This window comes from Chrysoperla carnea, chromosome 1 (assembly GCF_905475395.1).
Source record: "Chrysoperla carnea chromosome 1, inChrCarn1.1, whole genome shotgun sequence".
In the NCBI taxonomy this organism is placed as follows: Eukaryota; Metazoa; Arthropoda; class Insecta; order Neuroptera; family Chrysopidae; genus Chrysoperla; species Chrysoperla carnea.
In genome coordinates, this window is record NC_058337.1 from 138450224 (window position 1) to 138472920 (window position 22697).

The 22697-nt window shown below is 32.3% G+C and overlaps 2 protein-coding genes across 2 annotated transcripts; one reads left to right on the forward strand and one right to left on the reverse strand.

Moving 5' to 3' along the window:
- LOC123295519 (group II intron-encoded protein LtrA-like) lies at positions 1–810 on the forward strand. The gene has a single exon (XM_044876902.1). It carries the CDS (start codon positions 1–3, stop codon positions 808–810), a length of 810 nt encoding a protein of 269 aa, XP_044732837.1.
- A 17486-nt stretch (positions 811–18296) lies between these two features.
- Positions 18297–20006, reverse strand: LOC123295529 (50S ribosomal subunit assembly factor BipA-like). Its single transcript, XM_044876914.1, has one exon. It carries the CDS (start codon positions 20004–20006, stop codon positions 18297–18299), a length of 1710 nt encoding a protein of 569 aa, XP_044732849.1.
- Between the last annotated feature and the right edge of the window lie 2691 nt (positions 20007–22697).

Here is a 22697-nt window from a genome sequence, read left to right on the forward strand (position 1 = left end):
ATGATGCAGGTTAAACTCAATCAAATAGCTAAAAGAGCGAAGCAAGATAAAAGGCTAAAATTCACATCATTAATACATCATGTGAATGAGGCTAATCTTGCAGAATGCTATCAAGAACTAAAAGCTAATAAAGCTTGTGGGGTTGATGGTGAGACAGTTGAATCATACGGTATTAATCTAGAAGATAGGCTTAGTCAATTAGTGAAATCGATGAAGTTGAAGCAATATCGTCCTAAACCAGTAAAGAGTGTATATATCCCAAAACCTGGTAAGAATGAGAAGCGTGGTCTTGGTATACCATCAGTTGAAGATAAGTTAGTTCAAATTATGCTAAAGAAAATCTTAGAACAGATTTATGAAGCCGAGTTTTTGGAGGTATCTTATGGATTTAGACCTAAGTTAAGCTGTCACGATGCATTAAGAGCATTAGACAAAGCGGTGATGACTAAGCCGATTAATTATATTGTAGAAGTAGATATTAAAGGGTTCTTTGATAATGTTAATCACTATTGGTTACAACGTTGCTTAGAGGAGAAAATTGTTGATCGTAATTTATTGTGGTTAGTAAGAAAATTCTTAAAAGCTCGAGTAGTTGAGGATGGAAAGCAGTTAGTAACGGAGGTAGGCACTCCTCAAGGAGGAGTGATTAGTCCATTACTTGCAAATATCTATCTTCATTATGTACTAGACTTATGGTTTAAGAAAGAAATTAAACCACAAGCAAAAGGACACATGGAGCTAATACGCTACTGTGATGACTGTGTGCCACGATTGCAAAGGAAGTTACATGAAGCCATAAGTGTAAATTGAATTTGTGCGTAACTAAATATATAAGAGATGGAAGTAGGCCTTCCGAAGCCGCTTTACGGGAAGAGGCTTCAAACGACTCTAAGCTGCGTTGGTTAAGAGCCAAGGTGGTGAGCGTTAGAGAAAAGATACCTTGCAAGGTATCAGGTAAGAATCAAGGAGATGAAGCGATTAAACCATTGCTGAAGTGTCGAAAGCGTATAGATGAGATCAAAATTGAGGGGTAGTCGTTAACTCAGGAAAAATTTGGCGGGAACCTGTTTACTGGTCAAGTGGTCTCCGGCATAGAGGTGGCATGAACTTGGTTCAGGCTCTTATGTGGAACGTGGGAACCTGTGTATTGATGCAAAGGGAGCGATGCAAGTGGAAGACCCATGAGTATCTAAGTACCAAGGCAGTACATAGGGGCGGATTGGCTCGTAGTAGTGATGAAGCTGTTGAAAGGCAGTGGAGCAAAGTGGCTGAGTTATCCGTTTTATTGATTAGTCAACTAATAATAATTGGGAGGAGCTAAATTGAATAAAACAAAACCATTTTGTATTTCCAAGAAAAGTATAATGGCAGTTTGGGAAAGAGTTAAAGCATTGCATTTGATGATTGGATGAGAAGGAACTATCCAGAAGTAAGGTTTGAACGTTTTGCAGATGATATTTTAGCACATTGTAGTTCACAAAAGCAGGCTAAGAAAGTACTGGAGGAGATTAAGATCAGACTAAAAGAGTGTGGTCTTGAACTACATCCAGAAAAGACGAAAATAGTGTATTGTAAAGATGATGATCGGGGAGGCTCTTATGAGCATGAAAGCTTTGATTTTCTTGGCTATACATTTAGACCACGATTGTCAATGAATAAATATGATAAAACTTTTGTTAACTTTACACCTGCAATTAGTAAGCAAGCTGCAAACCGTATCAGAAAGGAGATAAGGAGTTGGAGAATACATCTGCGAAGTGATAAAACTATTAGTAGAAGAGTCATGTATGTTCTGGGCCAGTTTGACCTCAAGTAACCCCGTTTTGATGGTACACTTTTCAAAAAAGGGCAAACCTAGGTGAATGTTGGAAACCTCGGAAGTTGGAGGGGATAGATGACGTCATTGACCAATAGTAGCGCTGTAAAAATCAAGATGGCGTTGGGAGGTGTGGTGGGGGTGAGGAATGACATAAACGGGGCTTGACCAATAGTGATGGGCGTGGTTGACAGGAGTGTGTTTCTTGGAAGTGGGGCTTAAAGGGGGCGGGAATTGGACGTTAGATGAGATAATCGAGCCCACTTTCAATAGTAAATCAAGATGGCGTCGGGAGGTGTGGTGTTGGGGGATAATGGCTGCCTAAGCATTGATGACGTCATTGGCTTTGACCAATAGTAGCGCTGTAAAAATCAAGATGGCATCGGGAGGTGTGGTTGAATTGGTGGGGAGGAATGGCTGCCTAAGCATAAACGGGGGGGTGACGTCATTGGCTTTGACCAATAGTGGCGGAGAGTGAACGGGGGGCGGGACGTTGACATTAGTCAGCAATTTTCAAGAATATGTTAATTTGACCTTGAAAAATATGATATCATAATCCTGTTACAAGTTCAAACTTGTTTGAAATAATTTTACACGTGACCGGATGTTAATATTTTTTTATGATTAAGCAATGTAATATGACACTTGAAATTTACATAATAAAAATACATGTTCAAACTTGTTTGAATGGACTTTGATCTTAAAATAATTTTACACGTGTCAGCAATTTTCAAGAATATGTTTGACCTTGAAAAATATGATATCATCATCTTGTAACAAGTTCAAACTTGTTTGAAATAATTTTACATGTGTCAAAACACGTGACCGGATGCTAATATTTTTTTATGATTAAGCAATGTAATATGACACTTGAACGTGTTAGATAATAATTTGCAAATCTGAATTCCAAGAAAAGAATATTATGAGTCTGCAATTTTCAAGAATATGTTGAAATAGATATCATCTAACCTTGAAAAATATTGTAATTTGACACTTTAAGTATACATGATAAAATTCAAGATACGTGACCGGATGTTAATATTTTTTTATGATTAAGCAATGTAATATGACACTTGAAATTTACATAATAAAAATACATGTTCAAACTTGTTTTGAATGGACTTTGATCTTAAAATAATTTTACACGTGTCAGCTATTCTCAAGAATATGTTGAAATAGATTTGACCTTGAAAAATATGATATCATCATCCTGTTACAAGTTCAAACTTGTTTGAATAAAAATACATGTTCAAACTTGTTTGAACATGTTTAAACTTGTTTGAATCGCATTAGATCTTAAAATAATTTTACACGTGTTATGAGATTAGATAATAATTTCTGCTGGTGGGGGGGATTTTTGGAGTGGTGGTAATCATATAAAAAAGGCGCTCGACATTACGGTAATATCAGTTTTCATTAAATATTCATAATATTAATCAAAATGAATAGAGCAGAATTAAAATTATTAGATAGTTGTTTAGTGCGACCATGCATAAAAATGGACTACTTGCCACTGAAAAAAAAATTAAAAATACTAAAAATGGAGCGGATTCTAACGATACATGGGCCATCAATAAAAGTTTTACTGGATATAAGCCTAGATGGTACAGAAAACGAGGGAGTTTTTCTACCATCTAGGTTTGCAGTGTTGACGGACAACATGATTAAATTATTTAACACAAAACCGGGGTATTTGAGGGTGGAGGAGAAAATTGGAAGAAGTCACCAACTGAGACTGCGCCTATTCGAAGACGATGGTGATAGTAATGATGATGATGATGATGACTATGTTCAAGAACATCAAAATTTTTAACAAATCATTCCTATATTGAATTTTATTACTGCAAGATATATATATTTTATTGTTATTGTTATAAAAAAATTGTAAAGTTTATGTTTTTGATATTTAAAAAAAAAAATAATACTAAATAAATTATGGATATTTTTGTAAAAAATGGTGTTTATTTTAATTCATTACAATTATGGGGTACAATGTCGCTACAAAATCATATTGATCTGTTTCAAAATTCGGAAATGATTTACCCAGAATATTTTAATGTGAGTATTGTTTGATAAGATCTGTTTAGAAAATTGTAGCCAAATATTTTTATAGATGGAATTTTATCAACTTATGGAGGCATGTCGTTGGAGTATACCTACAAAGTTAATCGACACATTACGGTATTCTTATTTAGAAGTTGATGATTGCTTTCATATTGCTGCATTTACAGTAAGAAATTGTTTGGATGCAATCTTATTTGTAAATTATGCGAAAAAGTTCAACTACTTTAAAAGAGATTTCAATCAGTTTGAAATATTACTAAATGAATGTTGTGATGATCTTACTCATGGAAGTAACTTGAGAAAAAATTGGGGTACATACGATATCCGCCGAAAACAATGGATTGGTGATAGTGCTAGACATGATGAGAGAATGTTTTTATGGTATGAACAAATAGATCCTAAAATTCTCTGTAGAATGCTATACCAACAAATGGATGGTGGAAATATACCGAAATGGTTCGAGCCATGGATATGTGCTACAAATTGTAATGAAATAGACAGATGTGATTGTGGAAGAAATAGTGATGATCATGATTGTATATAGAAATAAAAACATGAATATAATTGTCTATGATAAGGTTTTTTTTTTTTAAAATGTGTTTGTATTTACAATAAAAAACACCTATAATTTAAATAATCATTGTTGTGTTTTATCTATGAAATGACCTCACCACCTTATTTTCAGGTTATAAATACACCTTGTTTGTGATAATTATATTCGCACCATCAAGTAATTTTGAGTAATAAACATGAATCAAAAAACATTTGTATTACAACAATATTTTTATATTGTTTTGTGTTAGTTAAAAATTGCTTCAATAAAATTTCATGAACCTAGTCTAATATATATTCATATTAAAAAATACATTTTTTAAAACACAAATATGTTCACAAAAGCGGTCCACTATGGCAAAATTTTTTTGTTACAATTATGTTCACAAAAACTTTCCACTATAAAAGGAGACTTTTTTTATCAATATATGAATCATGTAAAGAGTCGAACCCTAACCACCTGACTTTAACGTTAGATCCATGTTTAGCTAAGACCTTTTCCACTAAATAAATGTTTGGATCGTGAACTTTTTGTAATTCTTCAACATAGAAACCACCCTTTATATCTTCGTTGTTGTAATCCTTCAATAAATATGTTCTTGGGTTTGTAAGTTTCACCTCGTGAATGGTGAATATTTCTGGTAACTACTCCGATTTTATAAGTTTTTGTTAAAAACTACTCCGATTTTATAAGTTTTTTAACAAAATTGATTTGATAACTGCTTCAATACTCTGATTTTTTCAATTTTTTTAATAAAATTGTTTTTATATCTGCTTTAATACTCTGATTTCTCAGTTCATATCTGGTTCATATCCAAATCTAACGGGACAGGAGAAAGAGAATTCTCAAGAATATGTTGAAATAGATTACATCTAACCTTGAAAAATATTGTAATTTGACACTTTAAGTAGACATGATAAAATTCAAGATACGTGACCGGATGTTTATTTTTTTTTTATGTTGAAATAGATAACATCTAACCTTGAAAAATATGATATCATCATCCTGTTACAAGTTCAAACTTGTTTTAATCGACTTAAAATAATTTTACACGTGACCGGATGTTAATATTTTTTTATGATTAAGCAATGTAATATGACACTTGAACGTGTTAGATAATAATTTGCAAATCTGAATTCCAAGAAAAGAATATTATGAGTCAGCAATTCTCAAGAATATGTTGAAATAGATAACATCTAACCTTGAAAAATATTGTAATTTGACACTTGAAATTTACATAATAAAAATACATGTTCAAACTTGTTTGAATGGACTTTGATCTGAAAATAATTTTACACGTGTCAGCAATTTTCAAGAATATGTTGAAATAGATTTGACCTTGAAAAATATGATATCATCATCTTGTTACAAGTTCAAACTTGTTTGAAATAATTTTACATGTGTCAAAACACGTGACCGGATGTTAATATTTTTTTTTTATTGAGTCAGCGATGTAATATGACACTTGAAATTTACATAATAAAAATACATGTTCAAACTTGTTTGAATGGACTTTGATCTTAAAATAATTTTACACGTGTCAGCAATTTTCAAGAATATGTTGAAATAGATTTGACCTTGAAAAATATGATATCATCATCCTGTTACAAGTTCAAACTTGTTTGAATAAAAATACATGTTTAAACTTGTTTGAGCTTGTTTAAACTTGTCTGAATTCCAAGAAAAAATAATTAGTTTGAATTATGATTATAAAAATATCAAATTACAACTTTTTTAGTGGGGGGGATAATGCTATAAAAAGTGATGTCCGTAGCTGTTGAAGTATCTCTTTTGAAATTCACCTTTGCTTCAGTTAGTTTTTTCTGTATATATTTTTTACATTATTTTTATTTTTATTATTATTATTATTATTTTGTTCTGCAGTGTCCCTCCGGAACCAATTGCAAATAGAAATTTAAAACAAAATATATTATGACTTGTTTTGTAGATGTACAAGGATTTAAAAATCAAAAAAACAAATTTATTATTAAAGAATTTGCTATGGTTTCTACAAATTATGTTGAACATTTTATTTTCAAATCACCGGAACCATTGTCAAGTTTAACTTTAAATATTCAAAAACAAGTACGGTTTCTAAGTCAATTTTATCATGGAATAAGTTGGATAGATGGACACTGCGCATACAGTGAACGTAAACAGTTGATAAGAAACGTTTTAAAAAATTTTGATGTGATCATCGTAAAAGGATTAGAAAAACTAAAATGGGTTGAAGAATATACTGATGGAGAAATATACAACTTTGAAGATATTAAATGTTATGAAACATTGAAGCAATTAAAAAATAATTACTCAAGTCGAAGATGTACAAATCACAAATATTCCAATACTATGTGTGCTTTAGAAAATGCTGAAAATATGTATAAAAAATTTAATGAAAAAAACATTTGTATATCATTATTACCATTTATTTAAAATAAATATTTTTTACATAAAATTTGTATATTTTAATAAAGTTTTTGAAATTTTAATAATTAATTGTTTCATTTATATTTCCTTTTATTGAATTCATTTTGACTTTTTTTTTTTTCGAGCTTCATTCGGACTAAGAATTTCACTAGTATCACTAAATGGAAAATAGCTAACCCCTTCCACTAATTTTAAAGTCTCTTCTAGTAATTGATATTTCGGTTGGTAAACAGATTTACTGTACACATAAATGTTTTCAGTCTCTTTCTAAACAGGTCTGTATCTAAACAGGTCTCTTTCTAAACAGGTCTGTATCTAAACAGGTCTCTTTCTAAACAGGTCTCTTTCTAAACAGGTCTGTATCTAAACAGGTCTGTTTCTAAACAGGTCTGTTTCTAAACAGGTCTGTATCTAAACAGGTCAAAACCAGTATTAAACAGTTTTTTTCAACCTAGTATTGAAAACTTATGAAAAAAAAAAAAATTGATTCCAATAGTGATCGTAATATATTAATTGATAAATTAAGAAGGCTACATTCTACAAACATCGGAAGAGAAATACTATCTATAATCCATTACTTGAGGAAAACAAATATAATTAAATAACAAGTTTATAATAACTTTATCAAAAATTAAAAAGCCGGAGTAAAATTGGTGAAAGCCGGAGTAAAACCGGAGTAAAATCGGCGAAAGTCGGAGCAAAATCGGTGAAAGCCGGAGTAAAACCGGAGTAAAATCGGCGAAAGTCGGAGCAAAATCGGTGAAAACCGGAGTAAAACCGGAGTAAAATCGGCGAAAGTCGAAGTAAAATCGGTGAAAACCGGAGTAAAACCGGAGTAAAATCGGCAAAAGTCGGAGTAAAATCGGTGAAAACCGGAGTAAAACCGGAGTAAAATCAGTGAAAGTCGGAGTAAAACCGGAGTAAAATCGGCGAAAGTCGGAGCAAAATCGGAATAAAATCGGCGAAAGTCGGAGTAAAATCGGTGAAAGCCGGAGTAAAATCGGCGAAAGTCGGAGCAAAATCGATGAAAACCGGAGTAAAACCGGAGTAAAATCGGCGAAAGTCGGAGTAAAATCGGTGAAAACCTGTTTAATACTGGTCTGTATCTGTTTAATACTGGGCTGTAGCTGTTTAATACTGGTTTTGACCTGTTTAATACTGGTTTTGACCTGTTTAATACTGGTCTGTTTAGAAACAGACCTGTTTAGAAACAGACCTGTTTAGATACAGACCTGTTTAGAAAGAGACCTGTTTAGAAAGAGACCTGTTTAGATACAGACCTGTTTAGAAAGAGACCTGTTTAGATACAGACCTGTTTAGATACAGACCTGTTTAGAAAGAGACCTGTTTAGAAAGAGACCTGTTTAGATACACACCTGTTTAGAAAGAGACCTGTTTAGAAACAGACCTGTTTAGAAAGAGACCTGTTTAGAAAGAGACCTGTTTAGAAACAGACCTGTTTAGAAAGAGACCTGTTTAGAAAGAGACTGAAAACATTTATGTGTACAGTAAATCTGTTTACCAACCGAAATATCAATTACTAGAAGAGACTTTAAAATTAGTGGAAGGGGTTAGCTATTTTCCATTTAGTGATACTAGTGAAATTCTTAGTCCGAATGAAGCTCGAAAAAAAAAAAAGTCAAAATGAATTCAATAAAAGGAAATATAAATGAAACAATTAATTATTAAAATTTCAAAAACTTTATTAAAATATACAAATTTTATGTAAAAAATATTTATTTTAAATAAATGGTAATAATGATATACAAATGTTTTTTTCATTAAATTTTTTATACATATTTTCAGCATTTTCTAAAGCACACATAGTATTGGAATATTTGTGATTTGTACATCTTCGACTTGAGTAATTATTTTTTAATTGCTTCAATGTTTCATAACATTTAATATCTTCAAAGTTGTATATTTCTCCATCAGTATATTCTTCAACCCATTTTAGTTTTTCTAATCCTTTTACGATGATCACATCAAAATTTTTTAAAACGTTTCTTATCAACTGTTTACGTTCACTGTATGCGCAGTGTCCATCTATCCAACTTATTCCATGATAAAATTGACTTAGAAACCGTACTTGTTTTTGAATATTTAAAGTTAAACTTGACAATGGTTCCGGTGATTTGAAAATAAAATGTTCAACATAATTTGTAGAAACCATAGCAAATTCTTTAATAATAAATTTGTTTTTTTGATTTTTAAATCCTTGTACATCTACAAAACAAGTCATAATATATTTTGTTTTAAATTTCTATTTGCAATTGGTTCCGGAGGGACACTGCAGAACAAAATAATAATAATAATAATAAAAATAAAAATAATGTAAAAAATATATACAGAAAAAACTAACTGAAGCAAAGGTGAATTTCAAAAGAGATACTTCAACAGCTACGGACATCACTTTTTATAGCATTATCCCCCCCACTAAAAAAGTTGTAATTTGATATTTTTATAATCATAATTCAAACTAATTATTTTTTCTTGGAATTCAGACAAGTTTAAACAAGTTCAAACAAGTTTAAACATGTATTTTTATTCAAACAAGTTTGAACTTGTAACAGGATGATGATATCATATTTTTCAAGGTCAAATCTATTTCAACATATTCTTGAAAATTGCTGACACGTGTAAAATTATTTTAAGATCAAAGTCCATTCAAACAAGTTTGAACATGTATTTTTATTATGTAAATTTCAAGTGTCATATTACATCGCTGACTCAATAAAAAAAAAATATTAACATCCGGTCACGTGTTTTGACACATGTAAAATTATTTCAAACAAGTTTGAACTTGTAACAAGATGATGATATCATATTTTTCAAGGTCAAATCTATTTCAACATATTCTTGAAAATTGCTGACACGTGTAAAATTATTTTCAGATCAAAGTCCATTCAAACAAGTTTGAACATGTATTTTTATTATGTAAATTTCAAGTGTCAAATTACAATATTTTTCAAGGTTAGATGTTATCTATTTCAACATATTCTTGAGAATTGCTGACTCATAATATTCTTTTCTTGGAATTCAGATTTGCAAATTATTATCTAACACGTTCAAGTGTCATATTACATTGCTTAATCATAAAAAAATATTAACATCCGGTCACGTGTAAAATTATTTTAAGTCGATTAAAACAAGTTTGAACTTGTAACAGGATGATGATATCATATTTTTCAAGGTTAGATGTTATCTATTTCAACATAAAAAAAAAATAAACATCCGGTCACGTATCTTGAATTTTATCATGTCTACTTAAAGTGTCAAATTACAATATTTTTCAAGGTTAGATGTAATCTATTTCAACATATTCTTGAGAATTCTCTTTCTCCTGTCCCGTTAGATTTGGATATGAACCAGATATGAACTGAGAAATCAGAGTATTAAAGCAGATATAAAAACAATTTTATTAAAAAAATTGAAAAAATCAGAGTATTGAAGCAGTTATCAAATCAATTTTGTTAAAAAACTTATAAAATCGGAGTAGTTTTTAACAAAAACTTATAAAATCGGAGTAGTTACCAGAAATATTCACCATTCACGAGGTGAAACTTACAAACCCAAGAACATATTTATTGAAGGATTACAACAACGAAGATATAAAGGGTGGTTTCTATGTTGAAGAATTACAAAAAGTTCACGATCCAAACATTTATTTAGTGGAAAAGGTCTTAGCTAAACATGGATCTAACGTTAAAGTCAGGTGGTTAGGGTTCGACTCTTTACATGATTCATATATTGATAAAAAAAGTCTCCTTTTATAGTGGAAAGTTTTTGTGAACATAATTGTAACAAAAAAATTTTGCCATAGTGGACCGCTTTTGTGAACATATTTGTGTTTTAAAAAATGTATTTTTTAATATGAATATATATTAGACTAGGTTCATGAAATTTTATTGAAGCAATTTTTAACTAACACAAAACAATATAAAAATATTGTTGTAATACAAATGTTTTTTGATTCATGTTTATTACTCAAAATTACTTGATGGTGCGAATATAATTATCACAAACAAGGTGTATTTATAACCTGAAAATAAGGTGGTGAGGTCATTTCATAGATAAAACACAACAATGATTATTTAAATTATAGGTGTTTTTTATTGTAAATACAAACACATTTAAAAAAAAAAAAAAACCTTATCATAGACAATTATATTCATGTTTTTATTTCTATATACAATCATGATCATCACTATTTCTTCCACAATCACATCTGTCTATTTCATTACAATTTGTAGCACATATCCATGGCTCGAACCATTTCGGTATATTTCCACCATCCATTTGTTGGTATAGCATTCTACAGAGAATTTTAGGATCTATTTGTTCATACCATAAAAACATTCTCTCATCATGTCTAGCACTATCACCAATCCATTGTTTTCGGCGGATATCGTATGTACCCCAATTTTTTCTCAAGTTACTTCCATGAGTAAGATCATCACAACATTCATTTAGTAATATTTCAAACTGATTGAAATCTCTTTTAAAGTAGTTGAACTTTTTCGCATAATTTACAAATAAGATTGCATCCAAACAATTTCTTACTGTAAATGCAGCAATATGAAAGCAATCATCAACTTCTAAATAAGAATACCGTAATGTGTCGATTAACTTTGTAGGTATACTCCAACGACATGCCTCCATAAGTTGATAAAATTCCATCTATAAAAATATTTGGCTACAATTTTCTAAACAGATCTTATCAAACAATACTCACATTAAAATATTCTGGGTAAATCATTTCCGAATTTTGAAACAGATCAATATGATTTTGTAGCGACATTGTACCCCATAATTGTAATGAATTAAAATAAACACCATTTTTTACAAAAATATCCATAATTTATTTAGTATTATTTTTTTTTTTAAATATCAAAAACATAAACTTTACAATTTTTTTATAACAATAACAATAAAATATATATATCTTGCAGTAATAAAATTCAATATAGGAATGATTTGTTAAAAATTTTGATGTTCTTGAACATAGTCATCATCATCATCATCATTACTATCACCATCGTCTTCGAATAGGCGCAGTCTCAGTTGGTGACTTCTTCCAATTTTCTCCTCCACCCTCAAATACCCCGGTTTTGTGTTAAATAATTTAATCATGTTGTCCGTCAACACTGCAAACCTAGATGGTAGAAAAACTCCCTCGTTTTCTGTACCATCTAGGCTTATATCCAGTAAAACTTTTATTGATGGCCCATGTATCGTTAGAATCCGCTCCATTTTTAGTATTTTTAATTTTTTTTTCAGTGGCAAGTAGTCCATTTTTATGCATGGTCGCACTAAACAACTATCTAATAATTTTAATTCTGCTCTATTCATTTTGATTAATATTATGAATATTTAATGAAAACTGATATTACCGTAATGTCGAGCGCCTTTTTTATATGATTACCACCACTCCAAAAATCCCCCCCACCAGCAGAAATTATTATCTAATCTCATAACACGTGTAAAATTATTTTAAGATCTAATGCGATTCAAACAAGTTTAAACATGTTCAAACAAGTTTGAACATGTATTTTTATTCAAACAAGTTTGAACTTGTAACAGGATGATGATATCATATTTTTCAAGGTCAAATCTATTTCAACATATTCTTGAGAATAGCTGACACGTGTAAAATTATTTTAAGATCAAAGTCCATTCAAAACAAGTTTGAACATGTATTTTTATTATGTAAATTTCAAGTGTCATATTACATTGCTTAATCATAAAAAAATATTAACATCCGGTCACGTATCTTGAATTTTATCATGTATACTTAAAGTGTCAAATTACAATATTTTTCAAGGTTAGATGATATCTATTTCAACATATTCTTGAAAATTGCAGACTCATAATATTCTTTTCTTGGAATTCAGATTTGCAAATTATTATCTAACACGTTCAAGTGTCATATTACATTGCTTAATCATAAAAAAATATTAGCATCCGGTCACGTGTTTTGACACATGTAAAATTATTTCAAACAAGTTTGAACTTGTTACAAGATGATGATATCATATTTTTCAAGGTCAAACATATTCTTGAAAATTGCTGACACGTGTAAAATTATTTTAAGATCAAAGTCCATTCAAACAAGTTTGAACATGTATTTTTATTATGTAAATTTCAAGTGTCATATTACATTGCTTAATCATAAAAAAATATTAACATCCGGTCACGTGTAAAATTATTTCAAACAAGTTTGAACTTGTAACAGGATTATGATATCATATTTTTCAAGGTCAAATTAACATATTCTTGAAAATTGCTGACTAATGTCAACGTCCCGCCCCCCGTTCACTCTCCGCCACTATTGGTCAAAGCCAATGACGTCACCCCCCCGTTTATGCTTAGGCAGCCATTCCTCCCCACCAATTCAACCACACCTCCCGATGCCATCTTGATTTTTACAGCGCTACTATTGGTCAAAGCCAATGACGTCATCAATGCTTAGGCAGCCATTATCCCCCAACACCACACCTCCCGACGCCATCTTGATTTACTATTGAAAGTGGGCTCGATTATCTCATCTAACGTCCAATTCCCGCCCCCTTTAAGCCCCACTTCCAAGAAACACACTCCTGTCAACCACGCCCATCACTATTGGTCAAGCCCCGTTTATGTCATTCCTCACCCCCACCACACCTCCCAACGCCATCTTGATTTTTACAGCGCTACTATTGGTCAATGACGTCATCTATCCCCTCCAACTTCCGAGGTTTCCAACATTCACCTAGGTTTGCCCTTTTTTGAAAAGTGTACCATCAAAACGGGGTTACTTGAGGTCAAACTGGCCCAGAACATACATGACTCTTCTACTACTATTACTGACCTAGCGTAGCGAGGATGTTTAATGCACATGTACAAGGATGGGTTAATTATTACGGACGATATTATAAATCGGCTATGTATCCATTTTTACGTAACATGGAGCGTTTTCTAACACGTTGGGTAATGAGGAAATACAAAAGATTCCAAGGTTACAAGAAAAGAGCAAGGAACTGGTAAGGGTGTGTGCGAAAGCGTGAACCTAGACTATTTGTTCATTGGAGGTTAGGCCTTGGATCAAGGTTTGGATAATGGGAGCGGTGTAAGCTGAGAGGTTTACGCACCGTTCTGCGAGAGACTGGAGGGGAGGTTCCTTTGGTCTACTCACCTTGTAGTATGTTGCGAAAGTGAGAAAGATGCAAAGAATTTTCTAGAACTGCTACATATAAGGTTAGAAAAGTTTAGTCTACAGGTATCAGAAGATAAAACTGGAGTTCTTAAATTTGGAGGACAAGTCTGGAAACAGGCTCAGAGAAGCAAAGAAAAAGTAGAAACTTTTACCTTTCTTGGGTTTACGCATTATTGCGGCAAGAGTAGACAAGGGTATTTCGTTATGGGTCATAAGACTAGTAAAGAGAATCTTTGTCAAAAGCTTAAGGAAACTAAGGAGTGGTTAAAGAAGATACGTAATAAGATGTGTCTTAAAGCATGGTGGTCAGTACTTAAATCTAAATTAACAGGACATTATAATTATTTTGGAGTGAGTGGTAATTATCGCTGTCTCTCTAAGTTTTATAAGTCGATCTTTTGGATGGTATTCAAGTGGATAAATCGTCGCAGTCAGAAAAAGAGTATGAATGTTGAACAGTATCAAAATTATCTACAGTGGAATCCACTACCAACACCTAGGATATGTCATGCAATGTATTAATTCTAGTTTTGATAGTAAATGTTTTATTGAAGAGCCGTGTGCGGGAAAATCTCAAGCACGGTTGTGTGGGGGTACCCATAGCATTGAAACTAATTTCAATTTAAAATATGTAGTAAATGTTATGGTTTCTACCCGACCTCAAAATCAAAATGAAGCAATGAATCAAGCCATAGATTTATTGATCAATAATGATACAGATATATCAACTTTATTTAAAGAAGATGGTTTATTAAAACAGTTAACTAAGCGTCTTGTAGAGAAGGCATTGCAGTCAGAGATGAATAATCATTTAGGATATAGCAAATATAGTCAGAGTGATATTGAGAATTCGCGTAATGGTTATAATGTAAAGAACCTCATGACAAAGAATGGTGCTGTTGAGATTGAAGTACCAAGGGATAGGAATAGTAGTTTTGAACCAGCATTAAGAGCAAAGCGTCAAAGAAGGTTTGATGGATTTGATGACAAAGTGCTATCATTATACGCTAAAGGCATGAGCTTATCAGATATAAAGATTCAACTGCAAGAATTGTATGGAGCTGATATTAGTGAGAGCTTAATTAGTCAAATTACTGATGATATAATTGAGGATGTTAAGCTATGGCAGTCGTCCACTGGACTCAGTATATGCTATAGTGTTTTTTGATTGTTTAATAGTAAAAGTACGTCAGGATAAACGTATTATCAATAAATCAGTATATGTTGCATTAGGTATTGATTTACAAGGACAGAAAGATATTTTAGGATTATGGATCAGTGAAAATGAAGGTGCTAAATTTTGGCTTAGTAATTTTACTGAGATGAAAAACAGGGGTATGCAAGATATGTTAATTGTCTGCAGCGATAACTTGACTGGTATGTCTGAAGCTATAGGAGCAATTTTCCAAAGACTGAGCATCAATTATGTATTGTACATCAAATCAGAAATAGTTTAAGATATGTATCTTATAAGGACCTTAAAGAACTTGCAGGTAAAGAAGTTTTGAAGCAAAATGAAATAAACAATATCCTCAAATTGCTAAGTCCTGGTATGCCAATTGGGATAATTTAATAATTTTCTTAGGCTATCCTGAAGAAATAAGGAAAATAATCAATTACTACCGTCTAAAGCCGGTAGTTTGGTTTACGCTTGCAAAGCAGATTAAAAGCGTAAACGCTAAAACTCTGATATTCTAAAATCATCTTTTTTATGATATTCTTCTTGTTGCTCTATATACTTCTGTACTGCTTCTGAATTCACATTACCAACTGTAACAACAAAATACCCTCTAGCCCAAAGATGTTGACCCCAATATCGCTTACGAAGTAGTTCAAATTCCTGTAGCAATTTACGACTACTCTTTCCATTAATATATTGTAACACCTTAGATATTGAGATACTCGGTGGAACTGATACTAATATATGAACATGATCAGGACTTATGCTGCCACTAATTATATCTATGTAATTAGCTGCACATATTTCCTGAATTACTTCCCTTGCTCTACTTGCTATTTGCCCAGTTAAACTCTATACCTGTACTTTGTACAAAACACTATATGATACTTTAAATCATACAGGCTATGAGACCCTCTCCTATATTCCATCTCTTCCCCTAGTAACCTATTAGATAGATTATACTAAAGTCTTCGCCTAAAGGCGAGGGTGTTAACCCTATCCCACTTAACTACATAAAACCTGGCCATAGACGTTTATATTTTGCATAATGAGACGAATTAGTGGTAAATATTCCTTTGCCATCTACTCTAACGTGCCTTGCTATTAAATCATTTTGTATAGAAAATATTTGAACAAGATTTGGTGATAATTGTACCAATACTTCACTGTATATATATTTTGCTGGTACAGAATAATAATTATTATCTATGGTGATATGACAATCTTTTGCTACTTTTCGATTATGCCACGATGACAAATCAAACGTTTCTAATGGTAAGGGCATTAAATTATTACTTTCTTCTTGCTCAAATAGTTCCTGAGGAATTTTTTCAGTAGTGCCATGTATTCGGTTATTTGCTTTATTTAACCAGTTGGCAAGATCGTGTATTAATTCTTCATATCTATGAAATTTACGTCCAGCAAAAAAATTATTTTTGACATACTTTATGCCTGATTCTACTTTGCCTGTTTCTTGAGGTTGATATATACGACAAGGAGAAAGTAAAATCCCATAATGATCAGCTAAACATTTGTATTCCTTATGATATACAGGCTCATAGAAATTGCTATCTACCACCCCAGCTTTAAGATTATCAAGTTTTATTACTTTTGGACTGCCAGCAAAATAATTAAATGCATGGATATGACATTGTATCCATGTTTGACAACTTTGATCAAACACTACTTCATAATAATCAAGGCGACTATAGCTTAAACGCATATTAAATACATATGCTTTAACTCTACGCCCCTTAGAATTATACTGTAAGCCTATGTCACCAAAATCTACTTGTGCTTCCTCTCCTGCTAAAGTATGAAAACGAATGCAACTGTTATCCTTAATTTTATATTTTTTGATATAACGGGTCAAAGAAGTATAACTGCTTGTATAACCTTGATTTTTTAACTCCTCAAAAATTCTTATGTAACTTAGATTTCTTTCTAATAACTCAATTATTTTTTCGTGCCAAGAATCCAAAACTGAAGATTGTTCATAGATTGCCGGGGATTCTGTACCAGCCTCTACATAGCGGTTTATTATTTTCCGTACTGTTTTGCGGTCTGTTCTTGTTAGTTTCGCAATATTCCTTTGACTATTGCCTTGTTTATAAAGGGTGATAATTGTTGTGTACATATTTATTCTTATCATTGTATCACTAGATATTTATTTTAATTAATTATCTAGTGAATATTGCACATTATAACCTTATTAGGTTACACCAAATTCTCTGGTCCCTTTTTCGTGCAATTTACTGGTCCCTTTTACTTTAGCAATGACATTTAATAATGCTAACACTATCTTTGTCTTCTCTGCAGCACTGAAATTCCGTATCTGTTTCTTAGTCATTTTATCTCCTATAAGTTATTTCTTTATTCTAACTTATTACCAAGATAACCTAACTCTTTTTTTGTCCAATTTTTTCAGTCCATTATAGTATACATCCAGCATAAATCGAGATAAATCAAGTTTTTTGTATTTTTTTACTGGATCCTGTGGACAAGCCTATAGTACCGGACAATTATTAAAAAAATGTTATATTTTATTCAGATGTAGGTGACTTTGTATGTCATTCCCGCGAAAGCGGGAATCCAGGAAAAAAAAGTTTAAATACAGTAATTTTTAAGAATATAAAAGCTCGATTTATCTCGCTTTATGCTGGATTCCCGCCGTTGCTAAGAATGACATAGAATAATAACTGTCCGGTACTATTGGACAAGCCACGGGAGGCATTGTCACGTGGATTGAAAAGCACTTTCGATGTCATCTAGTTGCTTGACCACGGCATCCAAAAAATAATAAAAAATACTAATTTTATTAGTATTTTTAACTGGATCCCGCTACAAGCTCGCGGGATGACAACTGGAAAACTGATTCACGCAACAATGCCGCTACGGGATGACACCAAGAATGTTTTTCGATTTATGCAATAATAATTCTTTACTTCCCAGCTCTTTTACGATCATTGGGGTCGAGTAGAGCTTTACGTAAGCGGATAGATTTCGGTGTTATCTCAACTCGCTCATCATCTTGTATATAGCTGATTGCTTGCTCTAAAGTTTAAAGCATTGGTGGGGTTAATTTAATAGCCTCATCTTTACCGGATGCTCTAACGTTGCTTAGCTGTTTAGCCTTAAGCGGATTTACCTCTAAATCGTTATCACGGCTATGTTCACCGATAATCATTCCTCTATATACTTTGTCACCTGGATTGATAAACATTTTTCCCCTATCTTCCAGATTCCATAAAGCGTAAGCAACAGCGTCACCATCGCCGTTAGAGATAAGTACGCCCTTAGTCCTCCCTTCGATAGTGCCTTTATAATCAGCATAGCCGTGGAAAATACGATTCATAATACCAGTACCACGAGTTTCAGTTAAGAATTGGCTGTGATAACCAATTAAACCTCTTGATGGACTGATAAAGGTAACACGGCTTTTGCTGCCACCTGATGGTCTCATATCGGTCATTTCGCATTTTCTAAGCGATAAGGAGCTTACGACCACACCAACATAATCATTGTCAACGTCAACTTGGATTTCTTCCATAGGTTCTTGTTTATTGCCGTTTTCGCCTGTTTGGAATAATACTTCTGGTCTACTGATTGATAATTCAAAGCCCTCACGACGCATAGTCTCGATTAAGATACCAAGCTGTAATTCTCCACGTCCTGCAACTTGGAAAGCGTTTGATCCAGGTGCTTCGGTTGCTTTAAGGGCTACGTTACTCTCAAGCTCACGCATCAATCTGCTGCCAATTAAGCTTGATGTAACTTTCGTACCCTCTTTACCTGCAAGTGGTGAGTCATTAACGCTAAAGGTCATAGATAGGGTTGGTGGATCAATCGGTAGTGATGGCAGTGCCTCAGTTACTTCAGATGCACATATCGTATCGGCAACGTTAGCATTTTCAGCACCAGCAATGGCGATAATATCACCGGCTGTAGCCTCATCTATAGCGATTCTCTCGAGTCCTCTAAAGGCTAATATTTTAGTGATTCGCCCATTTTCAAGTACTTTATTTTCACGGTTTAGTACTTTAATATTTTGGTTAACCTTAACGCTACCGCTTTGTACTCTACCGGTTAAAATTCTACCAAAAAAAGGGTTGAATTCTCTAGTAGTAACAAGCATAGAAAAAGGTGCTTTAGCATCAGCTATAGGAGGGTGTACATGCTTTACTATTAGATCAAATAAAGGTGCAAGATCATCTGCTAAATTGTCTAAAGGATTTATCGTTTGATCAAAATTTAATGAAGCTCTTCCTGCTCTACCTGAAGCATAAACTATTTTATCTATGAAATTAAGCTGATCATCATTTGCTTCTAACACTACAAATAGCTCGTATACTTCATCAATAACTTTATTTATTCTTTGGTCGTCTCTATCAATCTTATCGATAACAACGATAGGTTTTAAACCAAGCTTTAAGGCTTTAGACAGCACAAATTTTGTTTGTGGTCCTTCTGATGCATCAACAAGTAGCACAACGCCGTCAACTATGCTAAGTATGCGTTCTACTTCAGCGCCAAAGTCAGCGTGTAGTGGTGTGTCTACTATATTGATACGTACAACACCCCACATAAGGGCAGTACATTTGGCAAGTATGGTAATCCCACGTTCACGCTCAAGGTCGTTAGAGTCCATAGCACGTTCGGCTACTTGTTGGTTAGCTCTAAAAGTGCCACTTTGTTTAAGCATGTTGTCAACAAGCGTGGTTTTCCCATGATCAACATGGGCAATAATTGCTATATTACGAATAGATGTCATCTTCAAAAATTCTCACAAGTTTACAATAGTTTTCTGCATTATATACCAAAATAGCAAAAATTGGAATAAACTTCTTGTAAAACTCATGAATTCAATTTAAAGAACAATATATATTAACTTTTACAATTCCATTTATGAAGCAAAAAAAACTATTATGTCCTGATGTTGACGGAACAATATTTTTCAAGAGTTTACATAATTACCTTGGGGAGAAATTAACTATAGATCATAAATTTGGAATATCTATCACCGAAAAACTAAAAATACAGTATACAGATGAGTTTTCCAGAAATCCGTCTTTAGGTTGGAGGAATGAAAAAAGACTAGTAACTCTAATAAAAAAGGCTTGGTTATCTGAGTATAATGGACTGAAAAAATTGAACAAAAAAAGAGTTAGGTTATCTTGGTAATAAGTTAGAATAAAGAAATAACTTATAGGAGATAAAATGACTAAGAAACAGATACGGAATTTCAGTGCTGAAGAGAAGACAAAGATAGTGTTAGAATTATTAAAAGAAGAAGTAACAATATCACAGTTATCGTCTAAATATGAGGTGAGTAGCAATAGTATATCACATTGGAAGAAGCAATTTTATCAAATGCAGCAATAGCATTTGAACCAGCTAAGGTAGTGAGTGAATATCAAGAACAAATTAAAGAACTTAAGAAGCAAAATGATGCGTTGGCAAAGGTTTTAGGAAAAACTACAATTGAGAGAGATTGGGCTGTGGGAAAGCTAAGAAGCTTGGATTTATCAAATAGAAAGAGTTTTGTCATATCCAAGCTAGAACAGTTACCAAAGACAAGACGATGTGAATTATTAGGGGTTAACCGTTCTTCAACATAATATAAAGTAGAAGGACTTAGTAGCTATAATTTAGGTATATTAAATAGAATAGATGAGATATATACAGATAATCCAGAATTTGTTTATCGTTATATATATATATCAGCAATTATTAGAAGATGGTTTTAAGATAGGTCGAGACCGAGTGCTAAAATATATGAGATTGATTGGTATTGAAGCCATATACCCTCATATAAAGAAGTCAACTACTATAAAAGATAGTGAGCATAAAATATACAGCTACCTACTTGATAAATACTGGATTACAACTGATAAAACTAAGAAAGTAGTTGTTCCTACTGCTAATGAGGTCTGGAGCGGAGATATTACATATATTCGCACTAACGGAGGCTTTGTGTATCTAGCATCCATTATAGATTGGCATAGCAAAGCCATATTAAGCTATAAACTGTCAAATAGCATGGACGGGACATTAGTAACTGATATATTGAAGGAAGCATTAAATAAGTATCAAGCTCCACAGATATTTAATAGTGATCAAGGTAGTCAATATACCAGTAATGATCATATACAGATTCTTAAAGATTATAATATTCAGATATCAATGAATGGTAAAGGCAGAAGTATTGACAATATTGTTATGGAGCGTTTCTTTAGGACGCTGAAATATAATTGTATATTTATTAATGATTATCAAAATATAGGAGAGCTTAAAGAGGGGATCAATGATTATATCAGTAAATATAATTATCAGAGATTCCATTCAAGTATTGGTTATAAAAAACCCATGAATGTCTATCTCGACAGTATACAATATCATACAAAAATGGCAGCTTCATTTTAAACAAAATGACCAAGCAATTGGCTCAAAATTTTGTCTTGATTTCTCAGTCCATTATACTCTAAAGCAATATTATATGGTTTATCCTGTTTGTGACAAACAGAAGCATATAGAAGAAGCTACGCAAAAAGCAGGAGTAACAAATCCGGCAAATGTATTATTAATTGAAGATACATTATATAATGTAGAGGCTGCAAAGAAAGCTGTATTAATAGAGTCGAAAGATACAAGTTTTAAGATTGCTTTTGATGCTTTAAGGGAGCTTAATAAAATTCATATGGTTGATAATGTTAACTTGGAAGAACCTTTGACAGAACCAGAGCTTGAAGATAGTAATAGTGATAAGGATGTTAATATGGATGATAATCAAGGAAGTTATAAATCTGATGATGGAGAATGGCAGCAGGATGTGCTAATGTTAGCAGAACATTCAGACTAGACAAATCATATTATGTTATTTATTCTTGATTAGTGGAGTGTTTTAGATTATTCGTCATTGCGAGGAGAAACTGTAAGTTTCGACTTGGCAATCTCAGGAGGTTTATATTGCTTTATGAGATTGCCGCGTCGATGCGTTGCATCTCCTCGCAATGACAAAAACGGTCTATTTAATAAAAACAGAGTTATATCGTGCAGTATAGATTTATTAGGGTTGCTTTTAATAATAAGTTTTTCATATTTTGCTCAAGCAGAGTTGTCAAATAAAGAAGATAATTTTAAAGTTAGAGTGGCTATTGTTGATGTTCAATCGATTTTAGAAGGGTCAATGGCTATAAAAAATTTGCGTAATAGAGTTGAAAAAATTAATAAAAAAATTCAAGAAGATATTAACGCCAAAGAAGCAGAATTTAAGCCTATGGAAGAAAGCGTGATGAAAGAACGTTCTTCTTTAAGTGAAGATGAGTTTGAAAAGAAAGTAAGCGAATTTTATGAAAAAGTTACTGAAGTAAAAAAATAAATTCAGAGTAAAAAAGCAAGACTTGAGCAAGCTCATGCTGAAGCTATGAGTAAAATTCATGAATTAACGATTACAATAATTAGT